The sequence below is a fragment of the Trichophyton verrucosum genome (genome assembly GCF_000151505.1).
Source record: "Trichophyton verrucosum HKI 0517 chromosome Unknown contig01011_1.f1.exp, whole genome shotgun sequence".
Classification (NCBI taxonomy): Eukaryota; Fungi; Ascomycota; class Eurotiomycetes; order Onygenales; family Arthrodermataceae; genus Trichophyton; species Trichophyton verrucosum.
In genome coordinates, this window is record NW_003315192.1 from 67,969 (window position 1) to 82,771 (window position 14,803).

At 48.8% G+C, this 14,803-nt stretch overlaps 7 protein-coding genes across 7 annotated transcripts; 4 read left to right on the forward strand and 3 right to left on the reverse strand.

Annotated features, from left to right (window-relative positions):
* Positions 1-85: 85 nt before the first annotated feature.
* TRV_07475 (MGMT family protein) lies at positions 86-298 on the forward strand (the record flags this gene model as incomplete). Its single annotated transcript, XM_003018483.1, has 1 exon — positions 86-298. The coding sequence occupies one exon, from the start codon at positions 86-88 to the stop codon at positions 296-298; it is 213 nt and encodes a 70-aa protein (XP_003018529.1).
* A 2,178-nt stretch (positions 299-2,476) lies between these two features.
* On the forward strand, positions 2,477-3,087 carry TRV_07476 (uncharacterized protein; the record flags this gene model as incomplete). The annotated part of the gene is made up of 2 exons (XM_003018484.1): positions 2,477-2,667; positions 2,730-3,087. The coding sequence occupies 2 exons, from the start codon at positions 2,477-2,479 to the stop codon at positions 3,085-3,087; spliced, it is 549 nt and encodes a 182-aa protein (XP_003018530.1).
* Positions 3,088-4,235: 1,148 nt separating this feature from the next.
* TRV_07477 (C6 finger domain protein, putative) lies at positions 4,236-6,292 on the forward strand (the record flags this gene model as incomplete). The annotated part of the gene is made up of 4 exons (XM_003018485.1): positions 4,236-4,351; positions 4,446-4,750; positions 4,881-6,203; positions 6,261-6,292. The coding sequence occupies 4 exons, from the start codon at positions 4,236-4,238 to the stop codon at positions 6,290-6,292; spliced, it is 1,776 nt and encodes a 591-aa protein (XP_003018531.1).
* An 898-nt stretch (positions 6,293-7,190) lies between these two features.
* On the forward strand, positions 7,191-8,676 carry TRV_07478 (nuclear envelope protein Brr6, putative; the record flags this gene model as incomplete). Its single annotated transcript, XM_003018486.1, has 3 exons — positions 7,191-7,299; positions 7,365-8,260; positions 8,323-8,676. The coding sequence occupies 3 exons, from the start codon at positions 7,191-7,193 to the stop codon at positions 8,674-8,676; spliced, it is 1,359 nt and encodes a 452-aa protein (XP_003018532.1).
* A 344-nt stretch (positions 8,677-9,020) lies between these two features.
* Positions 9,021-9,847, reverse strand: TRV_07479 (uncharacterized protein; the record flags this gene model as incomplete). Its single annotated transcript, XM_003018487.1, has 2 exons — positions 9,021-9,391; positions 9,481-9,847. The coding sequence occupies 2 exons, from the start codon at positions 9,845-9,847 to the stop codon at positions 9,021-9,023; spliced, it is 738 nt and encodes a 245-aa protein (XP_003018533.1).
* A 182-nt stretch (positions 9,848-10,029) lies between these two features.
* TRV_07480 (uncharacterized protein) lies at positions 10,030-10,425 on the reverse strand (the record flags this gene model as incomplete). The annotated part of the gene is made up of 2 exons (XM_003018488.1): positions 10,030-10,243; positions 10,304-10,425. The coding sequence occupies 2 exons, from the start codon at positions 10,423-10,425 to the stop codon at positions 10,030-10,032; spliced, it is 336 nt and encodes a 111-aa protein (XP_003018534.1).
* Positions 10,426-11,899: 1,474 nt separating this feature from the next.
* TRV_07481 (GABA permease (Uga4), putative) lies at positions 11,900-13,233 on the reverse strand (the record flags this gene model as incomplete). Its single annotated transcript, XM_003018489.1, has 2 exons — positions 11,900-12,511; positions 12,688-13,233. 2 exons carry the CDS (start codon positions 13,231-13,233, stop codon positions 11,900-11,902), a joined length of 1,158 nt encoding a protein of 385 aa, XP_003018535.1.
* Between the last annotated feature and the right edge of the window lie 1,570 nt (positions 13,234-14,803).

Sequence of the window (14,803 nt, forward strand, 5' to 3'; positions counted from 1 at the left end):
AATTCAAAAGGGATGATATCCCACCGGTATGACGCCTTTGGACTCCGCATGTGAAGTAGACAATGAGATCGCGATTTAGATTAACATGGTTTGCGCCAACAGCGGGCCTGGTTCGGCAGCGAGACAGGCAGAAGCTCTAGAGCAAGAAGGGGTCATTGTACGCTCTGATAGCATGAATGAGTTCTACGTCGACATGGCGCAGTTCGGGTGGTTCCCGGATCGGCTGCCCAATGAGGAGGATGATGGAGAGCTGGATGCTAGTATTGTTGGAGACGACGCTGCTGGAGGAGCGGGTTAAATTTAATTTAAGAATATGCAGAGCTAATTATATCGTGCCTATCAGCTATTTTCTCACTACCCCATGCAATTGTTGCACCTCGTTGACTGACAAGCTGGCCAGCTGCGCCGTGTTTACCACCTCAGTAGTCAGTTGGAAGCAGGCGGAAGCGGAGGTGCCTCCCGTAGCTCCCCGCATCGTTCGATGTTTGAAATCATGCTTCAATACCATGCACGACAAGACGTAAGCTGCGCAACCTTGGGAGGGGAAAGGAAGAGTGGTGAGTTCTCGGTGTAGCCCGGTGCTTGAACAGAAGAAGCTGATTCGCAATGTTTTGCGTTTTGGTACCCGGGTGTTGAGCGAATATGACAGGGCCAAAGATATAGTCAAACCGCCGGAGTCGATCCAGAACAACTGATCCCCCACAAATGGGCCTGCATAGTGCAGCCATGATCAAATGATAAGCATGGAGAGCAAGTTGTAGCTGGACAAGGGCGTTCTGAGATGACTCTTCGTGAGCGAGGCTGCCGACTATAGATCGGTAGCTAGGCATCCATCCCCACAAGGTAACCGGGTCCTCATGCAGGAAGGGGGCGGCGCAACCAATAAAACCCGCTTTTTCTTTTTTGGTCCCGGAATGTTTGGGGGTCATCCGCGAGCTTCCACCAGCAACTTCCCCTGCCTTGCTCTTCCCTTCCGTCTACCTCTTCCACGCTCAGGAATTTTCGTAGCAGTCATTGCTTTGGATCTAGCCAGCAACTTGATCATTCTCGTAACCGTAAAAGACGTCCGAAGAGTTCTGCTTCCATACGTTGGCTTGCCATTGGCCCTTCCCTAATCTCCTGCATCATGTCCTTACCTAGGGCGGAAATCGAACGAAACCTCGCCTGTACCACGCATATTGGAGAGGACAGCTTGCTCATAATTCCACCGGAGGAGCGCATCACTAACACGGCTGGGGTGATTGGATTTAGGCAGGCGGGATGAAGTATGGTATTTTGGTAACGGGCTGCATTCGCCCTGAAGCTCTGAACGCAGTACTGTAATTGTCGGCGAGATTCACAGCTATTGCGTAGTCGTCCCATTCTTCATGAATGTCTGAATTTAGAAGAAGCCCATTGCTGGGAGAATTAATACCATGGCCGTCCTGTATGGCATACCCAAATCCAAGCTACGTAAAGGTTGAAGAGAGAGATAGAAAGAAAGATATGGGCGGTGCGAAATCCCAGTCATTTGGGAGCTTCTTTGTTAATTTGGCGTGAGATCATGATACGCAACTTGTATTGTCCCTTGAGGTGCCGGAGAGTGACAAAGTACGGACGAAACAACGTTCGCTGCTTTGAGTTATTTCCTGCCCTGACAACTTGGGAGACAGTCTATAAGCTCCATGTTCAAGTACCTGGTCGTTCTGTTCGATGGGTGCTGTTGTCCCGACTTTGATAGTATCAAACCCTCCCTCTGCAGTAAACGCTATGGATAGCGCATAGATAAATTGTCAGTTTGTCATGGTGTCAACTGCGAAGAGACCGGGAGTTGAGGAAAACTCGACCCAAACGTTTCGGACAGGCATATTTGAAGGCGAAGATAGAAGTGCTGATAGACGCAGGCAAAGACAACGAGTCGGGGAGATGAAGATGAGTACCTCGAAAGAAAAAAGCTGATGTCATCAAGACTATCCAAAATATGTTCCGAATCTCTCTTATCGCAGCTGGAAGATAGGATGAGATAAGCTGTATTGCTGTAATTTGATACCAAAAATACACCCGAGGCAGCACCACGTGACGCTGTAACCGCCCGTGTCGTCATCGCCTTCGTTTCGCCGTTACCAGGGGCAGGGCCAGTTGCAGGCGGATGATTCACCTCGTGACTCAACCGGCGTTCGTGAGCTGAGCGAGACGAGGATATAAATGCAAGACTGTGACCCAGACGGAGTGCTAGCCAGCCGGCAGTTGACCTGACACCCTCTATTTGGCATCTTAACCACCCAGACTTACCTTCTCTTGCCCTGGAAAGCTGTCCAACCCAACCTGACCCTTTGTTGAACACACCTTGCGCTGACGGTAGAAGCCGGCTATCGACCGAGCCTCACGTCAACGACCTTTGCCTACAGGCCAGAGGCTAGAAGCCTACCATCGGCGCCCTGGTGTTCCTTCCACTCTTTTCCCTTCTCCTACCGTAGTCACCACCTTAGCCCAAACTATGACTCGAAATTCCCACGTTAGCAACCGTAGCAAAGAGACTCGGAAGGCTACCGCAACTCCCAAGACCGGCGTCAAATCGAAGAATACCAACAACACTTCGGAGTTTGTGCCAAATACTCGCCCCACGAGGGGGCAGAAGGAGGTCCGAGTCTGCCGCCCGCGACCAAAACTTCTGCTTGAATATTCGGGGTATGTTTGCAGTTTCGCCCTCAGGTCATGCCATAGCTAACGGAAATCCGGCTCTTTTTCAGTGCTGCGGGGTCCAACTCCAAGGTACCTGTCAAGGTATCGATTCAGCATGCCATCAACCAAGCCGTAAGGGAGTCCCGTGGAGCAGAGTCTTCATCTGATGAAGAAGAGCTCGATCCACCAGCCACTCCTGAGGGTCTAGACCCTTTATATTCCTTTGACGCCAACACCAGCCCTGCCCAGGGAGGCCATGTGCTCAGTGCCGCTGTCGTGCAAGCAGTAGACAAATTTGAGACCAAGCAGACTGAGAAGCTTGCGCGAGAGTACGAATTCGTCGGCCTGGTCGATCCAGAGGACTTCGACGAGGGATATGGCGGCCACGAGGACGGATTCGAGCTCATCGAACCTGTGAACTATTAACTCTCCCACTCAGCGCCCCCTCTTCTGCTGCTGCTTCTTCTCCTTTCTTTGCCTTCCACACTGTACATTGTTAGTGATGATTTCCCGATATTTTCTGCCCGGCAATAATGATCTCTGGCCGATGCGATATATCGCTCTGTTTTGAAGACGTTTTATCTGTTTCCCTTGAGTTAATGACGACTGCTAGAGACGAACGGTTAATGACTCCGGGGACCCCTTTGTCTTCTTTTTGTCTTGTGTGGTGTTTTCATTGTTGTTCTTCATTCCCCCTCCTGGTCAAGCATCATGAGAGGAACTATTGGGGACGACGCAGGCGTTTCTTGATGACATGACTTGTACCAGTATACCCAGCATTGCATTTTGTCTGTTTCATCCTGACCCGAAGTCATTCATTTGGTAGATAGCAATCAACTATCACCCTTAACCATTGGCTTTCGATGTTTCGTGCTTCCTCGTCTTCGATTCTGCAAAAAAGAGCCTTGAGAGAATGTGGGCTTATTAAGCAATCATGATCACGTGAATCAGTAACTTGAAATGCAGCAATCACCAACGACGAAAGTGAATGTCTATCCACGGAGTAGGGCCCCCAATCATGTATATATATATATATATATATATATATATGAGCAGGACGAAGATATCTTTAATACCAGTTAATACCAGTGTTCTACACTCAAGATCCCCTGAATGTTGTTGATGGCCGACTAGATGACATAAATCATTACATAACCATTACCTAATAGCCGCCGGCGCTAAGCCTACAAGGGAACTTACAACCACCTGCGGACGCTGATTGGCTGCTGCACGCCGCACCGCCCCCGGACGGCCAGGAAAGCCAGGAAAGCCAGGAAGCCAGCGACGAAGTTTGCGCTCTCACTCTCACGCAAACTCGCCCTTCGTGACGCCTGAGCCCACCGACTAGCCATCCCAAAAGCCGTCTCTGATGCGCAGCCTGGCGTGTTGGGCGAGCCGCTTCACTACTACTATCGATCCTTGTCCGACGCCGACCGACTCCCTTGTCCGCTGGCCATGCAGCCCGATGCGCAGAAGCGGCGGTCGCGGTCCGGTTGCACTGAGTGCCGCCAGCGGCATCGCAAGTGTGACGAGAAGAAGCCTGCATGCACAGGGTGCGAGCGCGCCGGCAAGCAATGCACCTATACCATGCGGCTCTCCTGGGGGGGCCGGCCCTTCTCCAAGTCCCGGTTTGGCGAGTGCATGAAGAGCGATCCCAGTCTGGTGCAGCTGCCGGTCGTCTCGTCCTCAGGTACGTAACTCGCATTTTTCCTACCCACGTCCTCCTCCCGCCTGACCTTGCACCAACGGAGTGACTTCGGAGTACTTGTTATCATTATTATTAGTACTTCCCGCTCTCGTCTGACCCTGGCATGCCCAGACGGAGCTTCTCCCGCAGGGCCACATGGCGGGGCTGAGGTTATTATTATTATTATTTCTTCGTTTTTAACCGTGCCGCACCCCCCCTTCTTCCCCCAAAAGAAAAAAGTTATACGCACGTTTTATGAGGCTAAAATTTTCATCTCGTTCTCTCCATTATTCGCGAGTTTAGGTAGCACGGCGTTTATTTATGGGTCAAAAGCGGGAGAGCGCTCGTCAAGCTCTGTGGATGCCGTGGTGGAACAGTCGCAGGGGCAGCAGGCGTTACAATGTATGGGGCCCCACTCTCATTATCTCGCGGGCAGCAGCTGTGCTCCGAGCAATCCTGGCTTATTTATTGGGTCATTAAATACTTAACTGTTCTATTCTCCTTGGTTACCTGACTCTTTTGAATATATTAGTTGATATCAACGATGGGAGGGAGTCTTCGCTGGCAACGCCGCCTCCCTCGTCAGCTTCAGACGACCCCATCGAATTCGAAAGCCGCCTGATCAGATATACTCCGCCGACACCCGAAGTTCAAGCCAACCCGTTTGAGCTGAGCTGGCTGCCGAAACAGCAGCAGAAACTCCTTGATCATTTCGTATCATGCACCACCTTGTCGATGTCATGTCATTCGCCAATCCAGGATATGTTCTGCCGGGTTCTCGTGCCCATGGCTACACAGACCCCTCATCTCATGAACGCCCTGCTGAGCCTGGCAGCCACTCACAGATTGACCCTGGGCATGGACCAAAGCATGTCAGAGCTCAACCATCTCAAGGCCTCCAGTCTCCGTCAGCTGCAAGACGCTCTGGCCAAGCCCGGGGCTAGCTTGGACGAATCAGTAGTCGCAACTACCCTTACCCTGTGTCATTCTGACTTTGTCTCGGATGGCCGTAGCCCTGGTTCATGGCGTTCTCACCTGCAAGGCACAACGGCAATAATATCTTCTTATCTAGAGAAGTCAAAGGCTTCTCCAGACTCACTCACCAATACCATGTCCCTTCTGTGGCGATGGTATCTATCCATCGAAACCATTGCTCTATTAACAGGAAATCTGGTCATGCCAAACGATTCTCGCGCCTTACTCCAGATGCGAAAATTGATAAGCGATGATAAAATCGACGATTTGGCTGGATTCTCGTCCTCGTTAGGACCGATCTTCAAACAAATCAACCGTCTTGCGATAGAGGCTGACCTGGCTCTCAAACAAGATGAAGGAGGGCATTTACCTGCAGACTCAGACCCCAAAAACCGCATTCCGCTCTCAGTACTTGATGAAAGCTATCAGCTCATCAATGAGATACATTCAAAGATGGGCCCCCAAGAACGGAGATTTAGGCCTACGGTCGATGCTTCAGTGCACAAATATGACTTTGCCACTGTTGACGAAGCCTTTCACCACGTCGCACTCGTTCAAATATATCGCCGTATCCTCAACCTGACCTCTACAGATCCTTTGGTTCAGAGTTCGGTAAAACATATTATCAGTCGGATATGCAAAGTTCGGTTCCTGGGCGAACCTTGCCCTGGAATTGCCGTGCTACAACCTCTCTTTACAGCTGGCTGTGAAGCATCTGCAGGGCCAGACAGGGACAGCATCAATACCTTGCTTTTGAACTTTGAACATCGCTATGGCATGGGGAATGCAAGGAATTGTCGAACATTTTTACACGATTTATGGGCCATGAGAGATAAGAGTGATGATGTAGAAGGGAAGACTAGATGGGATAAGGTTATGGGTAAGTTTTGAGTCGCATGTCTCTCCTCTTGGGTGCCTGGCTAACACTGTAGCTTAGTTGACAAGGGACTTGATATCCTCCCTTATTGACGGTAACAGTTTCGAAAGTTGGTTTCGGACCTTTTCCCGTCTGGTTTCATGAAACCCCGCCCCTCAGAATCATCACCGTTCCCTGGTGGATTACGCTCGTATAAGGGTCCTGCTCCAAATGCTTCAACTTCAACCCTCCCCCTCCCCCTCCGGGCCGCAGAAGCCCATGCAGACGATCTACATCCTTTGCGCCGCGGAGCGATATAACAATATACTCTCCACTTTGTCTCAAAGTGGAGAAGGAGAGGCCGTTCAAGTCGAATGCCTCTGCAATAATAAATATACCTCTCAGGGATAACTCCCTCCATCCGTACATATGTTTCAAGCTCTGTATAGCTTTATACCTAGGTACAGTCCTGCACATTGGCTAGAATTTTCGAGTTAATATCTTTAGGAGTTGGCATTTAGGGCGTCAGTATACTTAATTGTTCAGGTGCATTTCTCACCTTATAGACTAGTGGATGGCATATATAGGTTTAATTCAGTCTTATGCTCTATGTTTTACAATACAATGCCCTCCGGTCTACTTCTCAAAATGTCTTCTCGGTCGATAGAGCTGAGGTGAAATAATGATGAAAGTGATGTCATCGGTTACATAATAAAGGAGGCTTAAAACTAATAAGCGGACCAAGTCACATGACACTACCTTGTTGATTAGTCAACAGAAGCTTTGGCCAACAACATCAACAAAAAAACAGAAAATAAAAATAAAAATAAAAATAATAGAAATCAAAAGAAATAGCAAAAGAACGACCAGAAACCAAAAGAAAAGAAAGCGAACAGCATAAAAGGATTGCAAATCTTTCGGGCGTCTCTGCTGACGATTGATCGCTCTCCAGCTCTGAACTGCGCATGTTGTAGGCGCCGGTCCTTAACATGCTAATCGCGAACCGTCACCATGCAGAACCGCTCCAACGAAGCTCCCATGGACTTTGAGTGGCAGACAAGAGCTCCAGGAGATGCCACTTCGCCATTCTACCAACTCGCCCTGAAGAACGAACACGCAAGTAAGTATGAACGCGGGGGTTGTGTCGTGTGAAGTAGGTAACCTTGCTAACTTGTTCCTCTCCAGATGCTCGTCGGACATTTGCGTCCCCCATAAAACCACAGGCTCCAGCACCACGAGAGCAGCCGGCACAGTCGAAGAACCTCACACAACCTTCATTCGCAAACGTCAATCTTACCCGCGGCTCATCCTTCACAACTCCCCGCAAACTCGACGCGGACGTCTCCTCAGGAGCGGAAAACCTCTCATCTCCCGAGCATGCAGATAATGACGAGACCCCTGAACAACCGTCAAAGGCGACACGACGCAATTCCCTTTTCAATCTCTACGGTATATACGCTCCGGCTGCACCTAGCTCGGGTCGTGGAGAAGTACCGCGCTCGAACAAGTTCTCTAATTCCCTGGTGAAAAAGGTCCAGAAGAGGAGGAGACGAGACCGGGAGCTCAGACACATCCGCCACGCTAGTGAAGACAGCAGTGATGACCGGCCGAGCAGTCGGGAGCTGGACCGAAAGCCAGGAAAGGCACAACAATCCAACCAAATTGAAAACACAAGCCACATACCGTATCTCTCACGCCTCTTTACGTTTCTCGAAACTCATCCGCATATTCCTCGAATACTGTCATACTACGCCCAATTCACATTTAACTTGATAATCGCATTTCTGATATTATATGTCATTGTTGCTTTCTTGCTTGCCATTAAACACGACGTTGAGATCGCTAGTGAAAGCCAGTCCGCAGATATTCTGGCGGAGATAGCCACATGCACGAAGAACTACGTCGAGAACCGCTGCGGTGATCCCGACGGGAGAAGATTACCTGCTCTGGAAACGGTCTGCGACAACTGGGAGAGATGTATGCATAGAGACCCTGCAAAGGTTGGTCGAGCAAGGGTATCTGCACAGACGCTGGCGGAGATATTCAACGGCTTCATTGAACCAATCAGTTTCAAAGCGATGGTACGAGTTGGCACTACCTGACCTCTTTCGAACAATGATGTTACAGTACTAACTGCGCACAGTTCTTTTTTATATCCTCCATAGCGGCCTGCGTCACTGTTTCCAACCTCACATTTTCATTCTTCCGCAACAAATCAAACAATCCACCCCATATGCCACCTGGCTATACTGGATACTCTCCACCTCCGCATATGCCCTCCCAACAGGCTCATGTCAGCAGCTATACATCAGGTCATTCAAGACTAGAAACAGAAAACCCTTTTTTCAGTCAACCTCCCCACCGGGGTGTTTTCAGAGACGATCAGGGGCCGGAAGGCCGACCTCAGAGACGGCTTGAACTTGGCCCACCATCCGGTTATGCGTCCCAGGATCATCTACGGACCCCTAGTCCGATAAAACAGAGAAAATTTATGTGATTCCCTTGTCACACAAATCCTGATTCTTTCCCTTACATTCCTTTCTTAATGCATAGCCAGACCCGATTCTTTAAGTTAAACTAACCAATGGCGCTGGGCGCTTTGACAAATCTCCTTCTAACCTCCACTGCGACAGCGCACCGAGACTCCCTTTGTCCTGTTTTACTATTCTTGTTTGTACTTGGCTCTGCTTGGCGTTAGATATTCAGAGTAGCGCAATGATTCATGAGATAAATAAAATATATACAAAAACCATATATAAAATCATACTATATATTTGATCACTAATACGTGTACTTCTATATGCATCATATCATAAGGGATAAAAGGAATATCGGGGGGTATTAACCAACAATGATATCCTTAATCTTGGTCCAAATAGTCTTCTTGGAGACATCTTCTGTAACATCATCTCCGTACTCTCTTCTTCCACTCCATATATCCATCTCCTCTAGTTTGACGATCTTAGTCTGTTTAGCGAATTTCCAGGCAAGAACCAGAACAATGAATACAGGAAGGAGGATGTAGTTGACAACGAAATCTTCAGCGCTAAATGGGTGGAGGAAAGCGGTGTATCCCTGGAAGAAAATCAAAAATATGTTTGCTGCAAGGGCGATATATGTTCCCCAAGGGTAGAACATAGCTTGGAATGGTAGCACAGAGGTATCTTCGCCTTGGATGGCGAGTGCCTGTCGGAAACGAATGTGGGTTATGGCTATGACAGCCCAAACGATGAATGTACACACTTAGGGAAACTTGTTAGTATATGCAGGCCATTAGCTGGGGTTCTTTTTGAATTCATACCTCCTGACAAAGTAATAAGTGCAGAATATAGTTTTCCGGCACTGGAAGACAAGGAAAGGAAGGAAATGCAAGCAACCAGATTGGTAAACAGCAAAGCAACCCAGGGAACACCAGCTTTGTTTGTTCGACCTAGGATAGCCGGCGCCTTGCCAGATCGTCCCATGTACAGTATCGTGCGAGATGCAACATATAGCGAACTGTTACCAGCAGAGATCACAGATATAACGATCAAACCATTGATCAGATGAGCCGCTGGAAGAATACCGGCATCGGAGAGTGCAATAGTCAGAGGTGACTGCGCTGTCTTGGAGCCAGAGGACAGGAGGCGCTTGTCGTCATATGGTAGCAGGATACCAATGAAGAACATCATACCTAACATTATGTTAGTTTCGTTGACGATATAGGAGAGGCGTTATTGAAGGAGTACACACCGACGTAGAAGATCAATATACGCCAAAACACCTGGCGGATAGCGGTCGGAACGGCGGTTCGGGGGTTCGCCGATTCGCCAGCAGTAATACCAACCCTAGATTGTGTAAGACGAGAGACTCAACGGAGCGATAAGGTGGATGGTGCATCATACATTTCAGTCCCAGCATAGAGTGTGCCTGCGATCACAAATGTCTTCGCTACTCCGTTGATAGAGTCGGCAAAAGCGCCAGGATTGCTCCAATACTTGAACCCGATTGTTTTGCCGCCAATACCACCGGCACTGATGATTGTTGCAAGGATAAGGAATATCGTGAGGGAGATGACTTTGATCCTATACACAAGTTACGATTAGCTACCAGACAGAAAAAGGGGTCAAGGTGTAGATACTTACAAGGCAAGCCAGAACTCAACCTCGCCGTATGTTAGAACTCCAAGATTTGACAGTGTTAAGAATATGACCCAAAACATAAGAATCCATGCCCATTGCGGTACAACATCTGTCCAGTAGCCCATAACAAGAGCTAATGCATTGTATTCGTTAGAAAGGACCTGAGAATCGTCAGTAATCGTGAAGATGATTTAAATATAAGAAAACGGGTAGTGGGGATGAATGGAAACTAATGGTAACCCATAAATACCAATAAGCCCAACCAAGACCGAAAGCCAGCGACGGATCAACAAAACGAGCTGAATATTCTGTAAACGATCCCGACACGGGGATAAGAGTAGCCATTTCGCCCAGAGATTGCCTTATATAGTAAGTATAAATACCGGACAGCCTTTGTATATCACTAAGGAAGTACTTACATTACGAAGAAAACAAGGATTCCAACGAGTGTGAAGCTGATGAGAATGCCGGCAGGTCCAGCAACGTGTAGGGCATTTCCGGATCCAACAAGTAAACCGGGGCCGATAATGCCTGTTCCAAAGATAACATTAACTGGTTGATCAGGCATAGAGGAACAACTCCAAAGCAGAAAAGCAAGACGCACCTCCGATGGCAATCATCTGAAGATGTCTCGACTTCAGAGTCCGGTGCAACGGGGCATTCTGGGGAGTTTCCTCAGGCATTGCACTCTCCAGCAGGACTGGATCACCCGGTGGCTTGCCATGCGCACTCGTGGGAATGATCGTATCCGCGCCATCAGTATGGGTTTCAGTAACAGCCATCATGGAGAGAGACCCTCGGCGGTTCCGTCTTCCTTTTTCCTGCTTCTTTTCCGTCTTTTGAACTTTTCTGTGTCGCCGGGTCGGTAATGCAGACGGGCGCCAGACAAGTATCCGGCAACACCAACAGAAGCTGCAGTTACGAGCCGGCCTCCAGGTCTATAAGTGGAGTCTTAGACTTGGAATGTCTTCTTCCAACGGAATGCAAAAAACAGGGGGAAAGTAACAGGACAAACAAAGGCGAAGACGGGCCCCCTCAGCAAGCCAGGAACCCGGGGGGGGGAGCAAGCAGGATAAATAAGTCTCTGAGGAGAGCTTCGGCTACCCGACGGGTTCAACTACCTCTATATGGCGGGGAAGACACGAAGCGATGCGAAGCTCTGGAGACAAACTCGCCTGTGCTCCATGGTCAGGGATCTCAAACGCATCGCAACATGTCCGATGTCGCAAAAGTGCAAGAAGTTTGTGGCGGCTTGTACCATTTGCCCGCCAAGCCAAAATCCTTCAGTGGTGAAACGACAGACATTGGCTGAGAATTCCTCGAAGTACCGATGTCACTACCCCGTCCGCTGGTTCGCTCGTTGGTTATGGAGATGGCTTGGTTGATATTCTGGTCTATCATGTTTCAGCAGTCAAATTAGAGTTGCTTTGTCAGCATAGCTTATCTAAACTCTAGTAACTTACGCTTAATTCTAAAACTGTAAATTTATCCCTCTGGCGGGAAAAGATAGAACAAAAATAATAAAAATAAAAGCCAACAAAAAAACACCGCATAGGGGAAAAAACATACAATATAACACCAGTTCGAGGGAACCTCGCATCATCTCTTCTCTTTGTCTTCGCTTTCTTCCAGAGACACCGATGCTGGGTCTAGAGTCCTCTGCGGCCCATGGAACCAATTTTTGGCAGATACGAAATAGTACAACAGCGAGCCGACCCAGACACACCCGTTGATCACGATGGTGTAGTTCATGCCATCCGCTATGGAAATATTGGTGTTAACATGGGACACATAATGCTGGAGAAAGATGGCGGGAAAGTACTTACGGGATGGTGCTGGCCCGGCAGTTGGGAACATCGACAGAGTGACTGAGAAGGAGAGATACGCGAGTGCAAGGATGGCGATTGGTGTGCTGAGCCGGCCTGTGTAAAATGCACCAGGCTTGAACTTGTTCTGGCCCCAGAATATACGGCAGAATATCGGAGTGGCCCAGGCAACATTGTTTCCGGCGACGGTTAGCGAGAATAGCGCATTTGTGGCAGCGCTGTTGATAAGGCAAAGCAAACCAAGTATGACTGACGTGACAGTGACTCCCACTACTGCACGCGCTGGTTGATAACGGAATCTCCTGCTGACTACCTTCATGTAGTTTGAGAAGGGGAGGGCACCATCACGGGAGAAGGCCCATGTCTGTCGAGATGCCGCGATCACCTGGATATCTTGTTAAGACAGTCTCTTTTCTAAGCGACTAGCCGAAGGGTTCCTTACAATGCTTAATCCCATGAAAAACTGGACTGTTGCCATGGTCACCATAAACCCTATTGCTGCGTTTCTCCCCAGAGCATCATAGTATATCTATGAATCAGATATATTAGCTTGATACCTACGAAGTGCGCTTCAGACCATGAAGTTACCTGGGCAATTGGCCGTCCAAACCGGCTCTCGAGGACTGAGCTTAAGTCGGTACTTATACAGGCAGCGATGATGCAAAGAGATAGAAAACCAAGGGACCAGCATGCGCCAATGGCTCCCAGGATTCCATAGGGAACAGCTTTGGCAGCGTTCATGGCCTCCTCGCTCATATGGACGCAGGAATCAAAAGCGCCGACGGACCAGATGGGTGACAGCCACGCGAGCATAAATGCCCATCCTGTTGGCCATGAGGTATGGTTCTCTACGTGGCTGAAGACATAGGCTGCAGAATTGATACCTTCGGCAGTTCTTGATCTTCCGATCGGCAATGCAATAACAGTTGCTAGTACTAGGCCAACATTAGCAACGATACAGGCTGACTGTATGCGATGCATAATTGGCGCCGCCAGTATGGCAAGTATGCCGTGGACTATTATGGTAGCGGCATAAACGCCATATATCTGACTTCTTGAAGCCATCCATTCGCCGTCACGAACGAAGGAGACGATGGCAAATACCATAAGCACGAAGCTGTCTTAAGGTTTATCAGCATAAAACTGGCGGTGGGCTACTGGGCACAAAATCACTTACAATCGACCGAGCATATACCGCCAATGAGGCCTATGGTGTTGCTATAACCAACGAGAAAGCTAAGGGGGTTCTTTCACTTGTCTGCTGCGAAGTGGTGTGTCCACCAATACAATCCTCCGGATGTTGGGAGCGCGGAGCCGAGGTCAGCCTATTATTAGTTAAACTTCAGTAATACTGGCCGTACGAGCTAAACGACGCCTAGTTTTTAACTTACCAGAGCGATTCCAACTATAAATATGAAAAAGCAGGCAGTGAACCAGCCCTATATGGAAGTGCACAGTGGTTAGCCATATCCCCAGAGTCCTGTGTTACTATCTATAACTTGTGTTGGTGGAGGGGTTAAGTACCCAAACCATAGCCGCTGGCCCCGCAGGCACGGAAAAGGACAGCGTCGATGCAATTGACGGCAGCAATCCCATTATACTAAAGGCAATAGCAAACACCTGAATCGTGGAGTAATGTCGGCGAAGTTCCTGCTTATAACCCATGACCGCTAGATATACTCTGCATTAGCATATTTTCTATGAGGCGACCTGGAAGATGAAGATTTTTCAATTCTTGCACTCACCCAGTAGTTCCAGGTCGGGAGCCTCTGCTAGCTCAGTCCCCTGGAGAGGAGCCCCATGGCTGCTCATCTCTCCCGTAGATAGACTACCTGAGGACCTATCCATGATGATGTCGGGAGGGAAAGCGAGTATGAGTATGCTGGGTGATGAAGAAAAATGTGCTGTCCCTCCCTTTTCAACGGGCTGAAATGCAGATGCAGAGGGATGCAAGCAGATCAATTATTTACACTCCTTTTCGTGCAGAAAACAAGCCGAGATGCTGGCTTGCCAGTGGCCGGGCTTCCAGCCAATCAGAGAAGATCTGAACTTTGGGGTAACCTTAATTAATGTGGGGCCACTTTAAGCTTAACTATTATTGCTTAGTAATAAGGGCTAAGTAGTCACTTTTGCTGCTTTCGCGAAAAGAAAAAGACATACGGAGTACAATTTCATTGACAGGACTTTCGCCGTAGTTAAGCACGCCTGTGACAAGAGGTCTAGGTAATGCTGACACTATATAGAGTTTTAGGTGCTGCTTCTGGATCGTGATTCTTTATTTCTCTTCCACAAATCATTAATCTGGGAGAGAAAAATACCACCCCTAACACGAGCCATGGAAAATCTACTGTGCATCTTTCTAGAAACACCATCTGCATTGCGGAAACAGCCGAGCGATGTCGTGCATCAATAACACTCAGAATGGGAATGGTCAACTCTGCATCGGGGTATATGCTTCGCGCATGAGCCCAGAGTGAGACTCCCTTTCCATTCAGTAAGGTGGCACTCTGTATGACACAGTGTTATGGTATAACGTAGCATTGTGGCTGCCCCAGCCCGATTCCCAGTACCGGCAGCAACCGGAGGGGGTTCTTTTCTAGCTCGTGTTGATCATATCATACAACTCCGACCTGACTTGTTTTGCTTTCTTATCTTCTCTCGCGTTTCAGGTCTGCAG